The 21,412-nt window shown below is 35.5% G+C and overlaps 1 protein-coding gene across 1 annotated transcript in view; it reads left to right on the top strand.

The window, feature by feature from the left end:
* Positions 1-21,412, top strand: part of NCAPG (non-SMC condensin I complex subunit G) — a 43,348-nt gene that overhangs the window by 6,416 nt on the left and 15,520 nt on the right. Inside the window, exons 7-14 of the mRNA XM_077881495.1 lie at positions 372-521; positions 4,353-4,493; positions 5,467-5,590; positions 6,930-7,016; positions 7,550-7,729; positions 9,760-9,870; positions 12,928-13,047; positions 19,108-19,335. Coding sequence (XP_077737621.1) covers positions 372-521; positions 4,353-4,493; positions 5,467-5,590; positions 6,930-7,016; positions 7,550-7,729; positions 9,760-9,870; positions 12,928-13,047; positions 19,108-19,335 — 1,141 coding nt within the window. The remainder of the gene's footprint in view (positions 1-371; positions 522-4,352; positions 4,494-5,466; positions 5,591-6,929; positions 7,017-7,549; positions 7,730-9,759; positions 9,871-12,927; positions 13,048-19,107; positions 19,336-21,412) is intronic.

Raw genomic sequence — 21,412 nt, 5'->3', positions numbered from 1 at the left:
CTCACCTGTGTTTTCTTTACTGTGGCATGGTGAGTGTCTTTTCTTTTTTATCCCCTTTGGGGAAGAACTCGCTACCTTATCACGGACTACTTTAGCTGCATTCTTTTTTTCCCCCCCATTTTGTTACTTTGATGTGTGCATTAGCTTACCATGGAAAGTCCTGCAACATGCTTCCCTATTGTATGACTCTTTTTTTCTCTTTTGCTCTAAATATTTTCGTTTGTGCACGTGTGTGGATAAATTAATGACTTTGCAATTAAAAGGATGCTGGTTATAAATCAGGCTTGCTTTTTATTCCTATTTTTTATACTTAGTTCAAATTTTTAACTTTAAGATTATGCTTTCTCTTATTCTCTCCCTTTTAATTGAAGGCAACTGATTCCATTGGAAACATTAACTCCTGAAAATGCTTTGTATTGGCGTGTCCTTTGTGAATATGTGAAATCAAAAGGAGATGAAGGTGAAGCAGTTTTGGAGCAGATTTTGCCGGAGCCTGTAGTATATGCAGAGTATTTACTAAGGTAAAATTTTTTCTTATTATTCGGATTGTACTTTTGTTGCTGTGTTAAGCCTCTAGCCCCTTCCCTCAAAGTCATGTTTGATGACTTTGTGAAAAACCATTTTTTTTGACTAGGCAGAGATAAATAGCAATGTATATTGAGTCTTTCTGAAGAATGTTCTGTGCTGGATGGATAAAGTGCAAAAAGTCAGTGTGTTTAGGGAGATTTCCTTAAAACTGTTAGGATGTGCTTATGAACATTTCTCCATAAAGTTGATAATGATGATGATGTGTTACTCTTTGAAATTGGTTGGCAAACCTTTTCTAAGGGTCAGAGCATAAATATTTTAGTTTGTAGACCTGTGTCACAGTGACAGTTCTGCTGTGTTGGTGCAAAAGCAGCCAAAGAAATATGGGATGAATGATTGTAACTATTTTCCAAGATTGTAACTTCTTTCAACTTTTATGGACTAAAATTTGAATTTCATATGATTTTCATCTGTATATGTTTTCAAATTATGTTTATATCCATGTATAAACAAACTTCCATTTAAAAGTGTATAACTCTCATCCTGCAAACTATGAAAACAAGCAGCAGGCTGTATCTGGTGCACGGGCCATACTTTTCCAACTGACAAGGTGAACCTTTGTGGCTACTTTAGTATTAATTAAACCTGCACTATTTGGCTTTTTGTTTTCTAAAAGGATTTTTCAATATACACTTTTATATTAGTTATTCTAATTTCACTTTAAAATTGTACAAGTAAAACATGAAAGCAATTCTGATCAAAATTCAAATACAGAAATATGTAGAAGAAAAACGTAGAATTTTTCTTTCATCTCCTAATTCTTTAATCCCATTTATCTTACAGTTAACAATTTGTGGAATGTACACTTTTGGCCCTCTTTCTCTACATATATATATTAAAATACACAAAAATTTTAAACATAGCACAATACATGTTTTTGTTTTTCTTTTTCCCCCCAACTACTTATATCTATCTGTGGTCATTATATGTTGGTGCGTATAAACTTATCACACTCTTAACATATTATTCCATGGTATGATGGCAATACTTAATTTACTTCTCTGTTAATGGACATTTAGCGTGATTCTGGTTTTTTACTGATAAGGTTGTATTAAACCATACATTTTTATATGTGTGTGGGATTTTGTGGGGTTGATTCCTAGAAGTGGAATTGCTGGGTCAAAGGTTATATGTATTTTCATAGATTTTGGTGGGTAGATTTTTAACTTTATGCTTTTTAAAAAAAATATTTTATTTATTTATTCATGAGAGAGACAGAGAGGGAGGGAGGAAGGGAGAGAGAGAGAGAGAGAGAGAGAGAGACAGAGACGCAGGCAGAGGGAGAAGCAGGCTCTATGCAGGGAGCCCGACGTGGGACTCGATCCCGGGTCTCCAGGATCATGACCTGGGCCGAAGGCAGGTGCTAAACCGCTGAGCCACACAGGGATCCCCTAGCTTTATACTTTTAATGCAGTTTTTAAAAAGCTTCTTCCATATAATATGAATTATAGGCCTGAGTTCTTTTTGTATAGAATGTAACATTTTGCTTTTGATGAATGATTCCATGTAAGTTAGGAAGCAAAACTATAAATGCATTTTAATTTGCATGCAAAATATTGAACCAAGGATAAATATCTAAAATTTGAGCCAAAATGGAAACTTACAGCCTGAATTCATAGTAACATCATAAAAAATATGAGTGAATCTACTGTTTCAATAGTAATTGTTTCAAGCTTCAATATAATTAGAGTATTCATTATATTGCTGTTTGGGCCATGTTGCAGTATTTCCAAAACCAATGAGTTTGATGTAGTGCTTAATAATATGAATTAATATAAGAGTAATAAATACTTATAGAAAATAAGGGAATGTTTCACAGATTAATTCTTAGTTACTGAAATCAACAGGTAAGGAGCTTGGTTCCCCTGGCTCTGAGAAGTTAGGGATTCTTATATTTCCATTGTCACTTAATCTGTGAGTTTTGAAATAGGTAACTTTAATCAACTTTTTATTTAAAAAGAAAACTTTAAAAATTGTATTTTTATTATTATTGAAAGAACAGTTTAGAAATAGAATAGTTTTCTTTTTGGAGCGACATCACTAGATAGGATTAGCTTATTCTGGTACTGAAACAAAATTAAGTGGAAAAATTGCTTCCTGAAAAATCTCAGAAATATATTTTCAGGCATTTGGTAGCAGAAAGAGGTAGTGACCCAGAATTCTGATATGAAACAAGGTTTCCTGTTAACCGAAGTATTCACATAAAGGAAGAAATCAGGGATATTAAATTTGGCTTGTCAAATTTGAGGAAGAAAAAGAGATGTGAACACAATTTTAGGAAACAACCTTAAATATAAATTCTTGGAGAGAGCTTTAGGAAAAGGCTTTCTTTCTTGAGTGTTCTCCTCATTGTAATGAATGTGTTTAAAAATGGTTAAAAAGAGATGATTTCATGGTAATTAAAATTGGTGGGTCCATTTTAGGTTGTATTTATGCAGTTTGAGATTCTTAATCTATGAATGAAGTTATTATTCTGAATTTATTTAAAAAAATACCCTCAGTCTTGATGCTATGCATTGTGCTAAAGCTGGAGTGGAAGAGTAGGGAAGGATTCAAAGAAGAGGGGATCCCTGGGTGGCTCAGTGGTTTAGTGCCTGCCTTCCACTCAGGGTGTGATCCTGGAGACCCGGGATCGAGTCCCACATCCGCCTCCCTGCATGGAGCCTGCTCCTCCCTCTGCCTGTGTCGCTGCCTCTCTCTGTCTCTCGTGAATAAATAAATTAAAAAAAAAAAAATCTTCAAAGATGAGTGAAGGTTTTTTTTAGCCTGTCAGAAACCAGCAACTCTACTAAGCTAATGATTTTGATAATTACTAGTTTCTTTCCTTTAGTTTTCTACTAGAACCCAAAGAGCGCTGATGCCCTTTGAAAGTCCTATCTCATGGCCAGAGATTTGTGAGCTTTTATTTACTCTTGGTTGTTATTTTAAAGACGAGTCAGTTTATTCATCATACATAATTCTGCAGTTCTTATAACTTGATTTTTGTTGACAATTTAAAAATGACATTTTCATCAGGATTGTTACTTTCAACCTAAAGGCACTTAGTTGTCTAAGCTTTAACTCTTAATTCTGCCTTTACCTAGGTTTTTTTTGTTCACACAAAAAAGAGAACTTTTGGTAGGCTGTTGAATTTTATCTAGATGAGGGTTGTAAAAGGCTTTAATTTGGGCGGAGGTAATAAGCATAAAAGGGTAGTTGATGATGCTTATTTAGGAATACCTACAATGAAATAAGAACAATACAGATATTAGTAGAGCCCCCAAGCAAGGATAATACAAATTCATGAAGCTCTATTTTTCTGATTTTTTAAAAGGTCATTGTATTCATGGCTTACTTGCATAATTAAAAATAATTATTCCTACTTTTCTTCTAAACAAAAGAATAATGATCAGTTAGGGATGATGAATGAAGACTAGCTCTTTTTGAAAAATTGGGTTTTTGTTAAGGGGGTCAGATACTGATGATACTGAAGTAATGTTACCAATTTGAGAGATATAATATTTGCCTTTTGAAAATTTCCCATAAGAAATTTGAATCCTTAGTCGAGTATATTTTCCAAATTCTTTTTGATTCAAGCCCATAAATTTGTTTGCAAAAGTTCCTAATAGCATAGAGTTTATTCTTTAGGCCAAATTAGTATAATGTGGTATAAACATCCATATATTTGAAGTGATAGAACTGAAAAAGACCCTTTTCTGACCACATGGGGAACTGTTTAATGTTTTTTAACAGATTGTACATTTTATTTATTCTGCTTGTTTTAGTTATATTCAGAGTATCCCAGTTGTCAGCGATGAAAATAAAAGTGATTTTTCCTATATTGGAAATTTGATGTCAAAAGAGTTTATAGGTCAACAGCTGATTCTAATTATCAAGTCTTTGGATACAAGCGAAGAAGGAGGAAGGTATGTCTAAATTTTGGCGCTTGTCCTAATTTGCTTTTCTAATATCCTGTATTCAAACACAGTCTTATTACAGTATGATTAAATATATTTAACCTAGCTCTCTTAAGTGCAATAAAGTTTTCTTTTTCCTCTTATGCATATAATATCTAGTAGGAGATATACTTGGTGTGGGTATGTGGGTGTATACATACATATATGTTTATATATGTACTATATGTACACACGTGTGCGTGTATATGTATATATACACATATATATATATAGTTGACTCTTGAGCAACACAGGGGTAGGGAGTAAGGGTGCTGATCCTCTGTCCCCCCTTCTTGGAGTCAGAAATCCATATATAACTTTTGACTCCTCAAAAAACAAATTATTAATAGCCTATTGACTAAGAGCCTTACCAATAAGCATAAACATAAAAATCGACATAAATAGTTAACATATTTTTTTATATTGTATGTGTTATATACTATATTCTTAAAGTAAGCTAGACAAAACCTGTTATTAAGAAAATCATAAGAAAATAAAGTACAATACTGTATTTATGGTATTGTATTGTACTGTATGGGCAAAAAGATGCATATAGGTGGACCTGTGCAGTCCATGTTGTTCATATATATGGAAACACAAGTTCCTTATTCAGTTTTTTCAGAATAAATCAATAAAATTACAGATTTTGCTTAAACACCTCTATTACAGAGAGTTAGTAAATACTGTTAAAGATTTGATTCACTTCTAATATTTTGTCATTTCATCATGTTGATTTATGAAAGATTGTAAGGTCATTCATAAAGTTTTTTTTTTTTTTTTCAGATAGGAAATTTTTACGTAGTCTGTACGTGTTTTTTTGTACCTATAGTGTTAAAAAAAAAGTGAGACTAATGTAATTAAATCTTCAGAATAAATGAAATGTTAGAGATAAGATAGGTTTCTACTGTCATGTTTAAATGAAAATAGTTCTTTTTGAATGCAGGAAACGACTACTGGCAATTTTACAGGAGATTCTTACTCTACCCACAACCCCAATATCCCTACTTTCTTTTCTTGTTGAGAGATTGCTTTGCATCATTGTAGATGATAATAAGAGAATACAAATTGTAAGTAATTTTCTTCATTGTTGATAAAGGTTAAAAGATTGTGGTCAGTGATATTGAGGATTGTCTTATTTTCTTTTCAGTATTTTTTTATTTATCTTTAATTGTTTTTTGTTTTAGTCATGTTTATTTTTTAAACTTCTTAAAACTAAATCTCTCCCACACACACATTTAAAAAGTTATCTCCTTCCTTCCTATCATTTTGTTGAATCAGGTTGAAATAAAAGAGGTTAGGGAAGAGGGGACACATTTGTCTTTGTCACTAAAGTGTTTGAGAGGTTACTCAAGTTATACATATTTAGGTTCAAATCCCTTCTGCTGCTTTGTGACTTTGAGCCAAGTTATTTAACTTATTAACCTTTTTACTTGTCTGCAAAATGAGAATACCAATAAAGCCTGCCTTGTTCAATGGTATAGTGTGCATCATGTGCTTGGTAAATACAGAAATAAATGCTATCTATTGCAATACTATTGCCAATATTATTTTTTCTGGGGTAGCCAAAAAAGACAGGCCTGTATCAGTGCTTTTCATAAATTGATACAATCTCTGAGTTACAGGTTAATTCAGGGGTTGTCTTTCCCAATGCCTCCTTATACATACTTACACATAAATCATTTCTACAGTGTACAAGTATTCCCAGTTAGTAGTTATCCCACGTCTGCTTAAGTACCTTCATTTAGGCTGTAGCCTTTTCCTAAATCAGCCAACTCCTGTGTCCCAGCGGCTCTGAAAGGAAGGTCTTTAGTTATGTATTGTATACGCAAAGGAAGAATAAAAGCGTATTCTGTTTTTCTATATTTTTTTTTTTAAATATTTTTTTTCAATTTTTATTTATTTATGATAGTCACAGAGAGAGAGAGAGAGAGGCAGAGACACAGGCAGAGGGAGAAGCAGGCTCCATGCACCGGGAGCCCGATGTGGGATTCGATCCCGGGTCTCCAGGATCGCGCCCTGGGCCAAAGGCAGGCGCCAAACCGCTGCGCCACCCAGGGATCCCTGTTTTTCTATATTTAACTCCCTCAGAGCTGAACAAGAGAGGGAGTTGATTGTAGACAGAGAATTTTAGTTTTTGGTGCTTAATATTAGATACTATATTTGTTTTAGAATACATGCCTGTTTACCATCTCATGATCTTAGAGTTTTTAGTCATATATTGTTTGGTCATTCCCCCCCCCCCCCAAAGTTGTCTGGCAAGCAGAATGTGTGCTGTTTTTACTTGTGTATTTTGCTCCATTTTTAAAGAGATTGTGGATACTATTTGAAGTTATGTGTAGCAATTTGATTTCATTTTATGACATAGAACATATATTAAAGCATGTACTCTGAATTATAACTTACCAGGTTACAGAAATCATCTCAGAGATTCGGGCACCCATTGTTACTGTTGGTGCTGCTGATCCAGCTGATGTAAGAAAGAAGGAACTCAAGGTAAATTTCCTCTAAATTGAATAAATGCTTGACTATAATGTAGCTGTGCAAGTCTTTTAATTCCTCTTCCTGTACTATTTCAAAATTGTTCTCACAGAGTCTTATTATTGGTTAACTGTTGAAGTGTAAGAGTATCTCAAATATTACCAGATGATGCAGTTTGAAAGGTTTGCCCTCTTTGGATCAGGAAGGCTGTGCCTTTTTTTTGTACATGCCTGACTCTGCTTAACTTCTGGTTGTCAAGATGTTAAATATTACTTTTTTTTTTTTTAAATATTACTCTTAAGTTTGCTACAGATGTTCATAGTATATATATATTTTTAAGATTTTATTTATTCATGAGAGACACAGAGAGAGAGAGAGAGAGAGAGAGAGAGAGAGAGAGGGACAGGCAGAGGGAGAAGCAGGCTCCATGCAGGGAGCCCGATGTGGGACTCCATCCAGGACCCCGGGGTCACACCTTGAGCTGAAGGGAGGGCCACCCTGGTGTCCCCATGATAGTTTTTGTTAAAGCAATTTATATCTTTCCTTAGATGGCTGAAATAAAAGTTAAACTTATTGAGACAAAAGAAGCTTTGGAAAATTGCATTAACTTACAGGATTTTAATCAAGCATCAGAATTAAAAGAAGAAATAAAAACATTAGAAGATGCCAAAATAAATCTATTGAAAGAGATAGAGCAACTTGAAATCAAAGAAGTCCACATAGAGAAGGTATAAATAACTTTTTCATACTAATTTTCAGCTGTTATTAATCATCTCAACTATATTTTCTTTCTTAACTCAATGCTGACAGATATTTTTACTTTGGAGTTGGAGTGCTTTTTAGCAGTATCATGAATTAACATGAAAATATTTTTTTTGTCTTGTTCCTTTTTATTTTAGACTTTGAAAGACCTAAATTAGCTTTATAAAATAATCTCTGTAATCTCTGTACTCTATCATCTTCCTTGCTAAGGAAACTTAACCCTCTAGTATTTTCCTTCTGTGTGTGTGTGTTAAAGCTTTATCCATCTTTCTCTTTTGTGGAAGACTCCAGACTTTTCTGAGCTAGAAAAAGAATTTCTGTGGTAACTATACCATTATACATGTAATTTTTAAAGCTTAACCACACTTTTGTTTTTAGAAAGAGCTAAGGAATTTTGTTATTTTAAATGAAACACTAAGCACTTTATTTAGTAACATTTAAAGCTGAGTTTCAGCAGTCGTATTTTTTTAAAACTTCATTGTGTTTGATAAAAAAAAATTTGTCATTTTTTAACATAAGATAGAATAATATCAATTACTGTGTTTGATATTAACTTTCAGGAGGTCTTTTAGAATTTTGCCTTTTGTAGTGAACATGATTATTTTACTTCAAGTTTAGGAAGTGCTGGTTGGAGTATGCTCATAAGAAGAATGCTGGGTGGGGAAGAATTTACTCTGTAGGAACATTTTGTAAGTTATGCTATGTCCTTGAGCTCTCTAGCTGTAGACATCTCTGCTCCAACACTCCATTTTTGAATTTTATTTTTCTAGCTAGTATCTTATTTTGTTTGATAAAGTATGGATCATTATAAGTTCTTAACTTTGAGGAGCATATTTAAAGTGACAAATGAAAATATAAACTTCAAGTCTGAATTGGGGAAATATGAATAAAAATGGTCTATCGTGATTTATATCATCTGTTTAACTGGACTTTCTTTGATCTTTTATGTGTTCATTTGTCCTATTTAAGAGTTATAAATCTATTATAAATAGTGCGGTTACAGGATAACATAATAAATTGTATAGGCAGGGAAGTTATAGGGGTTTTATGGAGAGGCATCTAACCCAGGTAGGGTGTTGTTGGATTCCCCAGGGGAAGAAATGTTTTCACTTGACATTTGAGTAAAAATAATACTGTAAGCCAACATTTATAGGATGCTTTTTCTCTGGTGGTTACTACTTCATGCACTTTGCAAGTGTTTGATTCTCACTACATAACTTTATGGGGTTGGTCCTATTTTCATCTTATAGAGGAAAAGTAACTTGCCCAAAGACACACAGATAGTAAGTTGTAGAGGCAGGATTAAAATCCAGGCAAGTCAGGCAAGTGGCTTTAGATTTGTACTTTTAATGTACTCTATTGTCTCTCCTTGATGAATTGTTAAAGGAATGCAGACAGAAGGAAGGCATGTGTGAAGACCCAGAGTAATGTGAAAACTTTAGGTCCACATAACTAGAGAATTGAGTAGGGAGAGGTAAATCAAGTGGAAAAATTAAGGGCCAGGTCTTATAAGTCGTTGTATAAGCAATATTTGAAACTTTCTGCCTTAGCCAAGGATCATGGTGAACCACTAAAAGTGTTAAGTGGTAGGATGAGATTTATTTAGGAATCAGTTAACAGGGAGAAGAGTCAAGAATATATCATAGGTCTTTTGGTTTGGACATTTGGGTAGATGGCAGTGTTAATTTATGGAGATAGCACAAGAAGAGGAGGAGGGCCTGGGGTAATAACGAGTTAGTTCTCTTTTGGACATTTTGAGTTTGAGAAGCCTGTGGAACATACAAGAGGAAACGTAGTAATTGTATATATGAATCTGAAACTTAAGAAATAGCTGGGTTAGCTCATCGATGGTAAATAGAGTTGGATGATTGGATAAGATTGCCCAGAGAGTGTACATACAGACGATATGCTTAGACAAAGCCCTGAAAAAGCCAACATTTAAGGGATGGGCAGAAGATATTCTTACTAATGGGGAATATTTTGTGTTTCATTTTAGAATGATGTTGAAACCCTACAGAAGTGTCTTATTTTGTGCTATGAATTGTTGAAGCAGGTGAATATTTCAGCAGGTATAGGTGCAACCATGAATGGCATCATTGAATCTTTGGTATGTTGGCGGCCTTTGAGGCTTTATTTTAGCCCACTCCTTCCTCATTTCATAAATTATATGTTCCTTGGAGTTCCAAAGAAGAAAAAGATAACCATCTTAAACACCTGATAAATAGAAGTGGTAAAAAAAAAAAATTATATAGTGGCTACTTCATGTTGTGAAGGTTAAATTAAGATAATGTATAATGTATATAAAATTAAGATGATATATATAAGTTAAGATAATGATACATAAGTTATACTTATTCCTTTAAAAAGTTTGAAAAAATTATGTTACAAAGAGATGTAGAATATCTTCATTCTTTGAATAGTAAGAGGAGGTATTGAAACACGTAAGGAAATATTTAAGTATTAGAATCTTGCTGTATAGAGGGACTATGAGACTGTTACATTGTGAGTCCCATGAAAGGAATTTGTTTTTTCCTATGAATTTAAAGGAATTTGTAATTAAGTAGCTCTTCAAAGGTAATTTCCACATTAGTGAGCATAGGGACATAAATACTACAAGACTCTAGTAAAATAACATTGTCTGATAGCAATAAAATGCAAACCACTTGTAACTTTACATTTTCTGTAGCCACATTTAAAAATTAAAAAGAAACAAGTGAAATTAATTTTAATATCTTTAACCCAGTATACCCAAAATGTTTTGATGGCATCATTTATTCAGTATTAAACTATTGAGATATTTTACATTCAGTTCTTCATACTGTCTTTTTTTATTTTTTTATTTTTTTAAGTAGGCTCCATGCTTATGGGGCTTACTTGAATTCTTGGCCTTGAGATCAAGACCTGAGCTGAAATCAGGAGTTGGATGCTTAACTGAGCCATCCAGGCATATCCATATTAAGTCCTTAACAGAAGCACATCTCAGTCTGGCATAGTCACATTTCAAGTGTTGAATGTGTCCGGGCTCTTCCAGGATTCCCCCCCAATTGTTTTTACTTAGGATTAATGAAAAATAGCCAATGGATATAATCTAAAATCAAGTTCCTTGGATTGTCATGAGTTTCTAAAGGCAGTAAAGAAGACCAATTAGCTTTTATGACCATGTAGAGCTTCTGATTAAAAGTAGGTTTTACTAAACCATTAGAATTTAGCTTCATTCTTAGTGAAGCAAATGTCTTTAGTGAAAAGTAGTTACTTTTAAAGTTTTATTTGCATACTTTATGCCTGGTCCTATTGCAAGAGAATGGTAAACTGGTACAATTACACAATGGAAGTAGTAAATATGAAGACTACACATACTGGAAAAGATATACAAGTTTGAGTGAAGAAAACACAAAATTGAATAGTCATAATTTAAGTATACAAAAACAATTTATGTCTAAAGATTGAAAGATATTAGACGTAAATGAGTATAGGGTATTTTTTTTTTAAATTTTTATTTATTTATTTATTTATGATAGTTACAGAGAGAGAGAGAGAGGCAGAGACACAGGCAGAGGGAGAAGCAGGCTCCATGCACCGGGAGCCCGACGTGGGATTCGATCCCGGGTCTCCAGGATCGCGCCCTGGGCCAAAGGCAGGCGCCAAACCGCTGCGCCACCCAGGGATCCCGAGTATAGGGTATTTTGATGGAAGAGTTACAGTATTTTAATGGAATTACCATTTTAAAATAAAAATCAGGGGATCCCTGGGTGGCGCAGCGGTTTGGCGCCTGCCTTTGGCCCAGGGCGCGATCCTGGAGACCCGGGATCGAATCCCACGTCGGGCTCCCGGTGCATGGAGCCTGCTTCTCCCTCTGCCTGTGTCTCTGCCTCTCTCTCTCTCTGTAGGACTATCATAAATAAATAAATAAATAAATAAATAAATAAATAAATAAATAAATAAATAAATATTAAAAAAAATAAAATGAAAATCATAAGTTACTGGGATCCCTGGGTGGCGCAGCGGTTTAGTGCCTGCCTTTGGCCCAGGGCGCGATCCTGGAGACCCGGGATCGAATCCCACGTCGGGCTCCCTGCATGGAGCCTGCTTCTCCCTCTGCCTATGTCTCTGCCTCTCTCTCTCTCTCTCTCTGTGACTATCATAAATAAATAAAAAAATTTAAAAAAAATCATAAGTTACTAATTGGACAAATACTTCTTGAACATCTACTGTATACTAAATGCCAGTGATAGAGTGTACATGGTATACAAAACATATAGACTATCCTTGTGGATCTTCTGGTCAGATGAGAGGGACACCAATCAAATAAACAAGTAGAAGAATATGCCATTTATAACTGTTATGAAGAAGAGTTATATGGTCATATGTGAACTTATAATAGTGGGAGTTGCTCTGTGCAGGGAAGATGACCTTGATCTGGTTTTTGACATTAGCTGTGTGAAAAAGGGAAGGAAGAATGTTCTGTATTTGCTCTCTCCGGTACTGTTGCCACATCCACATGTGGCTATTAAAAACTTGTGCCTATTAACAAGTAGAGCAGACTGAGATATACTTGAAGTGTCCAAATACATTGGGTTTTGAAGGCTTAGTACAAACAACACAGTGTAGATTATCTTAATTTTTTAATATTGATTACATGTTGTGATGTTAATATTTTGGTTATATTGGGTACAATAAAATGTATTAAAATTAGCTTTACATGTTTCTTTGAATGTGCCTACTAGAAAATTTAAAATGACCTATGACTTACATTATATTTCTGTTGAACAGTACTGAATGGAAGGGGTCAAAATCAGACGATTTTATGAGCAAAGAGAGCAGGGGATAGCATGGTATAAGATGATACGAGAAAGCCTACACAAATGAGAGATATGCCGTGTAAAGGTGTTTTATCTTTGTCCTGTGAGCATTGGGAGCCATTGAGTCACTTTAGCAGGTAGAAAGGGATGTCTCATGATCAGACTGTATTTCACTCTGCCTTTATTCCTCTGTTTTAGCAATTTAATACATACCTTTTTTTTTTTTTTTTTTGTAACTAAAAATTGAGTTAGACAATATGGATAAGAAGTAGATCTATAATATACAGAAGTTTTATTTTTAGCCATGTTTTTAATATGCTGTTATACATTTATTATCCTGATAAAAATTATTTTATTTAATTTAGATTCTTCCTGGAATAGTAAGTGTTCATCCCGTACTAAGAAACCTGGCTGTTTTATGCTTGGGATGCTGTGGACTACAGAATCTGGATTTTGCAAGTAAACACTTCGTATTATTGTTGCAGGTAGGATTTATCTTATGACAAAAATCTTGATTGTATTTTCTGAAATAAGTACATAGAATCTGTGATGATACAATGAGTGCTCTAAATTTAATTTATTCCAGGGTTTATTAATGATGGTGACTCTTATGGATGACTTTTAGGGACTCAATGATTTTTATCTTTTGATTTCTTTATTAAAGTAGAAAAAAAGATGAAATGTCAATTATTTAAGGTATTTTTAAAAATTAACCATATAGCATATTCTATGCCTAGCATTATTTTAGGCTTGGGGATAAAAATGATAAGTAATGAAAAAGAAAAGCAAGATAAAAGATGCTGTCCTAATGGAGCTTATATTTTAGAAGGGGAAACACAATGAAAAATAAACTATAGCATGTCCAATTGAATAGATAAAGCAAAGAAGAGGAGTAAGAAGTGGAAATATGGAGAAAGATCTGTTTTGTCAAAGGTCTCACTAATAAGTTGGTTTTGGTATTTGGGCCAATACCAGAGGAAAGTGGGGGAATGAACTATGTAGATATCTGGGTTAGATGTTTCTGAGGAGAGGGAAGAACATGGGAAGGGGCCCTGAAGTAGAACTTTGTCTCAAATGTTCAAGGAGCAGGGCAGCTATGGCTAGGGCAGACTGAGCACGAGGGAGAATAGTAGGAGAAAGGAATTGTAGGCAACAGGATGTCCATATCTTTAGGGACTTACAGACTTCACAGTGAAGGAAATGGGAAAAAATTGGAAGATTTTGAGTAGAGGATTATTATGATCTGACTGGGTATAGAGTTGATGTAGACCAGGGACTGGCAAACCTTTTCTGTAAGGTGCTAGAGAGGGGGCGGTGCCTGGGTGGCTAGTCTGTTGGGCGTCTGCCTTTGGCTGGGATTATGATCCCAGAGTCCCCGGGATTGAGCCCCATGTCAAGCCCCACGTTGTGCTCCCTGCTCAGCAGGGAGTCTGCTCCTCCCTTTCTCTCTGTCCCTCCCCTTCCCCCTGCCTATGCTCTCTCTCTCGCTCTCACTTTCTCTCAAATAAACAAATAAGTTTTTTTTTTTCAATTAAGGGCTAGAGAGTAAATATTTTTGACTTTGCAGACTGTATCATGTGTCTCAAGTACTACTCTTAGGTGCAAGTGTGAAAAGACCCACGACAATATATAAGTGAATTAGTGTGGTTGTAGTTTAATATTTATGGACACTAAAATTTGAATTTCATATAATTTTCACATGTAATGAAATTATTTTTCTTAACTATATAAAGATAATTCTTCTTAACTTGAAAGTTGTGCAAATAGGCAGCAGATTGGATTTGGCCCCTTAGCCATAGTTTACAGTCCCTAATGTTAACTGTAGGGGTATAAGAATGGAAGCAGATTTACTCATGAAGAAGGTATGCAGTAATCCAGGAAAGAGATGATGATGACTTGGACCAGTATTCAAGTGACTAATGGGGTTGCAAGAAGGGGCAGTAATCTAAGTTTGAAGATGACATCTATAGAATTTGATAGTCTGATGTGGCATCTGAGAGAAAGAAATTGAAGGTAATGAAGAATTATAGCCAAAGTAACTGGAAAGAGACTTGCCCTTTCCTGTGATGGGGAAAATAGAGGAACAGGTTTCATGGCGGGTGGATGAGATAAGGAGTTCAGTTTTGGGCATGGTAAGTTTGAAGTTTGTGTTCCAAGTAGATACATCGAGTAGGCATTTGTGAGTTTGGAGATAGGAGGGAAGTGCAAATTGGAGAGATGAACCTGTCTTTATGATAGTATCCAGTGCTTCGAGACTGGATGTTACCTGAGGGATGAGTGTAGACTGAGATCTCAACTTTGTAGTTCCCTAGGGCTTAGGCAACACTTAAAAAGAAGGGGAGAGGGCAGCTCCGATGGCGCAGCGGTTTAGCGCCGCCTGCAGCCCAGGGCGTGATCCTGGAGACCTGGGATCAAGTCCCATGTCAGGCTCTTTGCATGGTGCCTGCTTCTCTCTCTCTGCCTGTGTCTCTGCCTCTCTCTCTCTCTCTCTCTCTCTCTCTCTCTCTGTGTCTCTATGAATAAATAAAGTCTTTAAAAAAAAACATTAAAAAAATAAAAAGAAGGGGAGATGAAGAACTAGTAAAGACTAAGGTGGAGTAGACAGTAAGGGGAGTGTGATGTCCTAGAAGGCAATTGAAGATGATATTTTATAAGGGCTAGCATCATCTGACTGTCCAATGCTGGTGACAGGTTGATAAGGATTTATAATTGACCATTTGGGGCAAATAAGGAAGTGTTGTGGCTTTCATGAGAATGGGCTGGAGAGAGAATTATGAGAGAGGAATTGGAGACAGCCAGTACAGACTACTCTTAAGATTTTATTTTTGTTAGGAATAATAGAAATTGGGAGGTAGCAAGAGAAGGGCTTGGGATAAAGAGAAGAGCCTTTTGATTTTACTTTTTTTTTTTAATGATAGAGAATATTATACCATGTTTGTGATAAATACTAAAGACAGTGACTCATTGGCCCTGTTGAAAGGAAAAAAATTGATAATATAGGAAGAGAAGACACTTGGCTAGAGTGCTACTGAATAAAGAAGGATGAAATCTGGTGTAGCCAGTGGAATGTATTTGACCTTTTAACTCCTTTGGATATCTGTCTTTAACTTTTGGGCCTGGCTTAACTTCAAAAAAAAAAAAAAAAAAAAACAACTTCCCTCCAGTTCTCCGTATAAAAAGACAATGTGATTCATGTAGCATCTGGTGGTTGCCAAATGTAGTGGTATAAAAAAAGCTGCAAGGGATTTTTAGTGCAAATTGTTTGCCAGCAGGTAAATGGGAGTGCTTTGTGTGCTCAATTTGAAAATAACATATGACAACACAGACATCATTTTCATGAAAAAATTAAAAGACAACTCTGGGGTGCTGGGTGGCTTAGTCAGTTAAGCATCCAACTCTTGATTCAGGCTCAGGTCATGATCTTAGTCAGGGTCCTGAGATCTGTCAGTATCGGGCTCCATGGAAGTCTGTTGGAGATTCTCTCTCTCCCACTGGCCCACCCCACTTGCACATGCTCTTTCTCTCAAATTAATAAGTCTTAAAAGAAAAAGTTGAACTCAACCAATAATAAATAATAGAATATTCCCTCAGCATGAAACTTTTATCTTGGAGCACCCTTTAATGTTGCAAACACATTACCAAGAAAAAGAAAGCATATAATTAGAGGAAACCTTGGGGAAGTCACATGTTCTAGAAGTGGTCAAATTGCTTGTGGCTTATATCAGAGGAAGAAAATTAAACTCATACTTACATCAAAAGAATTTCATAAGGAATAAGGAATTTCAGGGTTTTGTTTTAGTTTCCTCTTTTGGAGCATTTGGCATCTAATCAACTCACTTTAATGTGTAGTGATGGAGTTCCTGTTGATGCTTTGTTCATATTTATCCTATGCTGCTGATGTCACAGAAAAATTTCTGTTACAATTATATTCTTTTGGAAACTTGAAATGTCAGAATTATCTTTAAAATAATGTGAAGTTCCTCTCTCAGAGAAACTGAAAGAAAAAATTTGGTACTTTGTCCAGGTGAATCATGTAGAGTGCTCGGCCATACATCGGTTTTGCTCCAAGATGTAGAGTGAATCTGCATGTGTTATAGAGAGTCCTTTTTAAGCCAGCACAGGTATTGGGACAAATGATTCTGTTAGTAATTCTAAAGAAAGTCTTGTTCACTATTATACAATTTTTTGGCTTAATATAGGTGTCCAGAGAATAAAATTCTGTATTTTCAAACAGGTTTTGCTAAGGAATTAGTGTACAGCAAGCTTTCTACTTCTATTTCCTGTCTTCCAAGAAGATGGGTCTTGAAGTGCTAGATTGATCTCTGGTCATTACTTTTTTTTTAAGTGGAAGAAGAATCTTATTAGAACATTCGATAGTGAAGGATTCATTTATGTCTAGCTTCAGTAGTATTTTTTTTTTCTCTAAAAATGGGATAAAACATTCATTAAGATGTTCTATATACCATTAAGAATGCTGCTGAAAAATTGTGAGTTACAGTCAGGTTGGAACTCTAATAGGAAGATTAAAGGTAGACAGTTACATAATATTTCTAGTATTGCAACGAAGGAAATACCATAGAATTTTCCCAAAAGATAATTAAGTTCACTTAACCTTTAAAGATGAAATATGGATTTTGATCCTTTTAATTCTTGGTGGCCATAACATCAATAATAAGTGCCGTGGGGACGCCCTGGTGGCTTAGTGGTTGAGCATCCGCTTTTGGCTCAGGGCGTGATCCCGGGGTCCTCCCTATGAGGAGCCTGCTTCTCTCTCTGCCTGTGTCTGGATCTCTGTCTGTCTTTTCATGCATAAATAAAATATTTTTAAAAAATGCTGTGGTCATTTTAGCCAAAAGAAAGGCAGAATGACTGTAGTGCTTAAAAGTGTCCTGAAGCATTTAGTGCTAACTCATGCTCCACTTGACAGAGCTTATAGGAGCCTTGATGTTGTTTGTTTATATTTTTATTTTTTCTATTTTTTTTGGTCTTGTTTGTTTTTATATATGTACTTTTCTGTTGTGGAAAGGAATTGTCAAATTCAAGCAGATGTGAAAGATAAATGATGTTTCTTATCACAACTATTCCACAATTTTACTCTCTTCCAAATCAAATGAATCAATGGAAAAGCAGCCTTGTCATGGAATTCAAGGTTTTTTTTATTTTTTTATTTTTTTAAAAATTTATTAATGATAGTCACACACAGAGAGAGAGAGAGGCAGAGACACAGGCAGAGGGAGAAGCAGGCTCCATGCACCGGGAGCCCGACGTGGGATTCGATCCCGGGTCTCCAGGATCGCGCCCTGGGCCAAAGGCAGGCGCTAAACCACTGCGCCACCCCAGGGGTCCCTGGAATTCAAGTTTTAAAGAATTGAAGTTTGTCCTCCCCCCTCCCTTTTTTGTAGTATAAACAACTGAGATCATTAAACTTTTTTCAGGGACTAGCTATTAATATTTGCCTGAAAAAAACAGCTAGATTTTTTTTTTTTTTTAAAGTAGGCTCCATGCTGAGCATGGAGCCCAGTGTGGGGCTCAAACTCCTGACCTGAGCTGAGATCAAGAGTCAGATGCTTAACTGAGCCACCCAGGTGCCCCTTGATAAAAATTGTTTTGTAAATTAAAAATGTTTGTGAATGATATCAGGTTCAAATGTGAAATATATGTAAAATTTGCTTGTGTTTTTTTTTTTTTTTTGTATGTTATTCTGCAGTGGGGTTTTAAGGTCTTTTCAGATCCTTGAAAGGTTCACGATCAAAAAAGTTAAGCACTGAACAACTTAAGTTGTTTATAAAGTTATTTTTAGGGCTATCAGAAGATTTTAGATTAAGGGAAAATAGCTATCTTTTGGGGGAAGTAAGATATTAGTTCTTTTGTAAATCAAGTTTTAGTAATAAAAATTGGTTCAAGACATGTATTCACAATAACTTGTTAGAAAGTCAAGAGAGGGAAATTCTTTTTTTTTTTTTTTAAGATTTTATTTATTCATAGACACAGAGAGAGAGAGAGAGGCAGAGACACAGGCTGAGGGAGAGGGAGAAGCAGGCTCTACACAGGGAGCCCGACGTGGGACTCGATCCCGGGTCTCCAGGATCACACCCCAGGCTGCAGGCGGTGCCAAACCGCTGCGCCACCAGGGCTGCCCTAATTGGTTAGAATGTAATGTTTTTGTCTTGATAAGATGGTGAGAAACAATTTGCATATAATTGAACAGTTTTTCTAGATCTTAAAAAGAATCATAGCCAATATATTCATTCTTTTTCAAATAAAAGGAACAAATAATATAATTCAGCCTGACTCTAGTTCTAGGAATTTTTTTGTACTAAAGGTGAACTTTTTCTGAATGAAATATAAGTGTGAATATAATGGTACAAATAAATAAAAATAATAACTTTAAAACAAATTTTAATTTCTGAAAAATGATGTTTCATGTGGACTTGACTGTTGGAAATGGAATAAGAAAATAAGATGTGTGTTGATTTTATGCCGCATACACAGAATGAAAAGTTTACTGAATTTACTTTTTTTTGGTGGGGGATGTTTGAATTTAGGTCTTACAAATTGATGATGTGACAATAAAAATAAGTGCTTTAAAGGCAGTCTTTGACCAACTAATGGCATTTGGGGTTGAGCCATTTAAAACTAAAAAAATCAAAGCCCTTCAAAGTGAAGATGCAGAAGTAAACAATGATGGAGACCAAGAGTTCAAAGAAGCTGAAGAAGAGACTGCCACAGTCAAGAATGTTCTGAAACTTCTTTCTGATTTCCTAGATAGTGAGGTAAGAAATAATCACAGCTCTGTTGTTACGAAATTTCTTTTTATTGTTTATTTTTATGCTCTATTCTTTTTTAGGCTGAAGTTTAAGTTTGACCAACATTTGAAGATTGTCTTTTAAATATAATTAAATTCCTCTTTCATCCTTAATATACTTTGTTTCTCACTGCCATATTGCATGTGCAGAAAATTGAAGTGTAAACAAAAATGACTATTGGAGGCTGTTCATTTTTTTTTTTAAAGATTTTATTTATTTATTCATGAGAGACACACAGAGAGAGAGAGAGGCAGAGACACAGGCAGAGGGAGAAGCAGGCTCCATGCAGGGAGCCCGACGTGGGACTCGATTCCAGGACTCCAGGATCATGCCCTGGGCCAAAGGCAGATGCCCAACCACTGAGCCACCCAGGGATCCCTGTTCATTTTTTTTTTTTTTAATTTTTATTTATTATTTATGATAGTCACAGAGAGAGAGAGAGGCAGAGACACAGGCAGAGGGAGAAGCAGGCTCCATGCACCGGGAGCCCAACGCGGGATTCGATCCCGGGTCTCCAGGATCACGCCCTGGGCCAAAGGCAGGCGCCAAACCGCTGCGCCACCCAGGGATCCCTCATTTTTTTTTTTTTTTCCATCTTTTCCCATGTCTTTGTGATTTATGATTTAAAAATTATCAACTTTTTTTTTTTTAAGATTTATTTATTCATGAGAGACCCAGAGAGAGAGGCAGAGACACAGGCAGAAGGAGAAGCAGGCTCCAGGCTCCGTGTGAGGAGTCTGATCTGGGACTCCATCTCAGGACCCTGGGGTCATGACCTGGGCCGAAGGCAGATGCTCAACCTCTGAGCCCCCCCATGCATTCCCTTCAGGAGTCTGAAGAAACAATTTAAAATAATTTTACATTGGGTTGGTGGAAGGTCTGAGATAGGATATGGGATTAGATTTTTTTTTCTTCAAGTACTCTTGAGCTACATTTTTATAGCATATGTAAACAATTAAAAAATCTTTATCTTGACTTTTTTTTTCTTGAGGTGAAATATTGATACAAACATTTTTGAAGTGGACAATTGGCATTTAGTACCCTCACCATGTAATGTAACTGCCACCTCTAATTTGAAAACATTTCCCTTATCCCCAAAGGAAGAACTGTGTCCATTGAGCAGTTGCTCCCTACTTCCCCTGCTGCCTGCTTCTGACAGTGACCAGTATGCCTTTTGTTTCTGTGGATTTAACTATTCTGGATGTTTCACACAAATACAGTCATATAGTATGTGACGTTGTGTCTGCTTTGTTTCACTTAGCGTATTTTCGAGGCTCATTCATGTTGTAGCTTTTATCAGTACTTTTTCCTTCTTATGGCAGCAGGATCTCTCATTTTGTGTATAGATCACAACTTGTTTAGCCATTGATCCATTGAGAGATATTTGGGCTGTTTCCGTCTTTTGTCTGTTGGGTATAGTGCTGTTAGGAACATGCATGGACGTGTAGTTGTCTGTTTTTTTGGGGGTATATACCTAGGAAGGGGTTACTGGGCCATATGGAAGTTTTTTTTTTTTTAATGATTCACCCCCAATCCAGTTAATTAACATATCCCAAAAATTCACCTATTTACTTATTTTAGTGAGAACATTTAGTTCTACTCTCCTAGCAAAGTTCAGTTATACAGTATACTGTTAACTAAATATAGTGTTAATTAAAATCACCGTGTTTTACATTATTAGGTCTCCAGAATTTATTTTTAAAGAATTTGTAACTGAAAGTTTGTATCCTTTTACCAATGTCTCTGTATTTCTCCCCACTCCCCAATCCTGGCAGCTACTTTTCTACTCCATTTCTATGAGTTTTGACTTTTTTTTTTTTTTTTTTTAAGATTCTACATGTAAAGTGATACCACGCAGTATTTGTTTTTGTCTGGTGATTTCACTTAGCACAGTGTCCATAAGGTTGCATTGTCCTACCATGTTGCAGATGATAGGATTTCTTTTTCTTACTTCCAAATATAGTGTGTGTGTGTGTGTGTGTGTGTGTGTGTGTGTGTACAAAGCATTTTCTTTATCCACTCATCAGTTGATGGACACTCGGAC

This window comes from Canis aureus, chromosome 2 (assembly GCF_053574225.1).
Source record: "Canis aureus isolate CA01 chromosome 2, VMU_Caureus_v.1.0, whole genome shotgun sequence".
Lineage (NCBI taxonomy): Eukaryota > Metazoa > Chordata > Mammalia > Carnivora > Canidae > Canis > Canis aureus.
The sequence above is the reverse complement of the archived record's forward strand: the minus strand, read 5'-3'. Positions and strand labels throughout refer to the sequence as shown.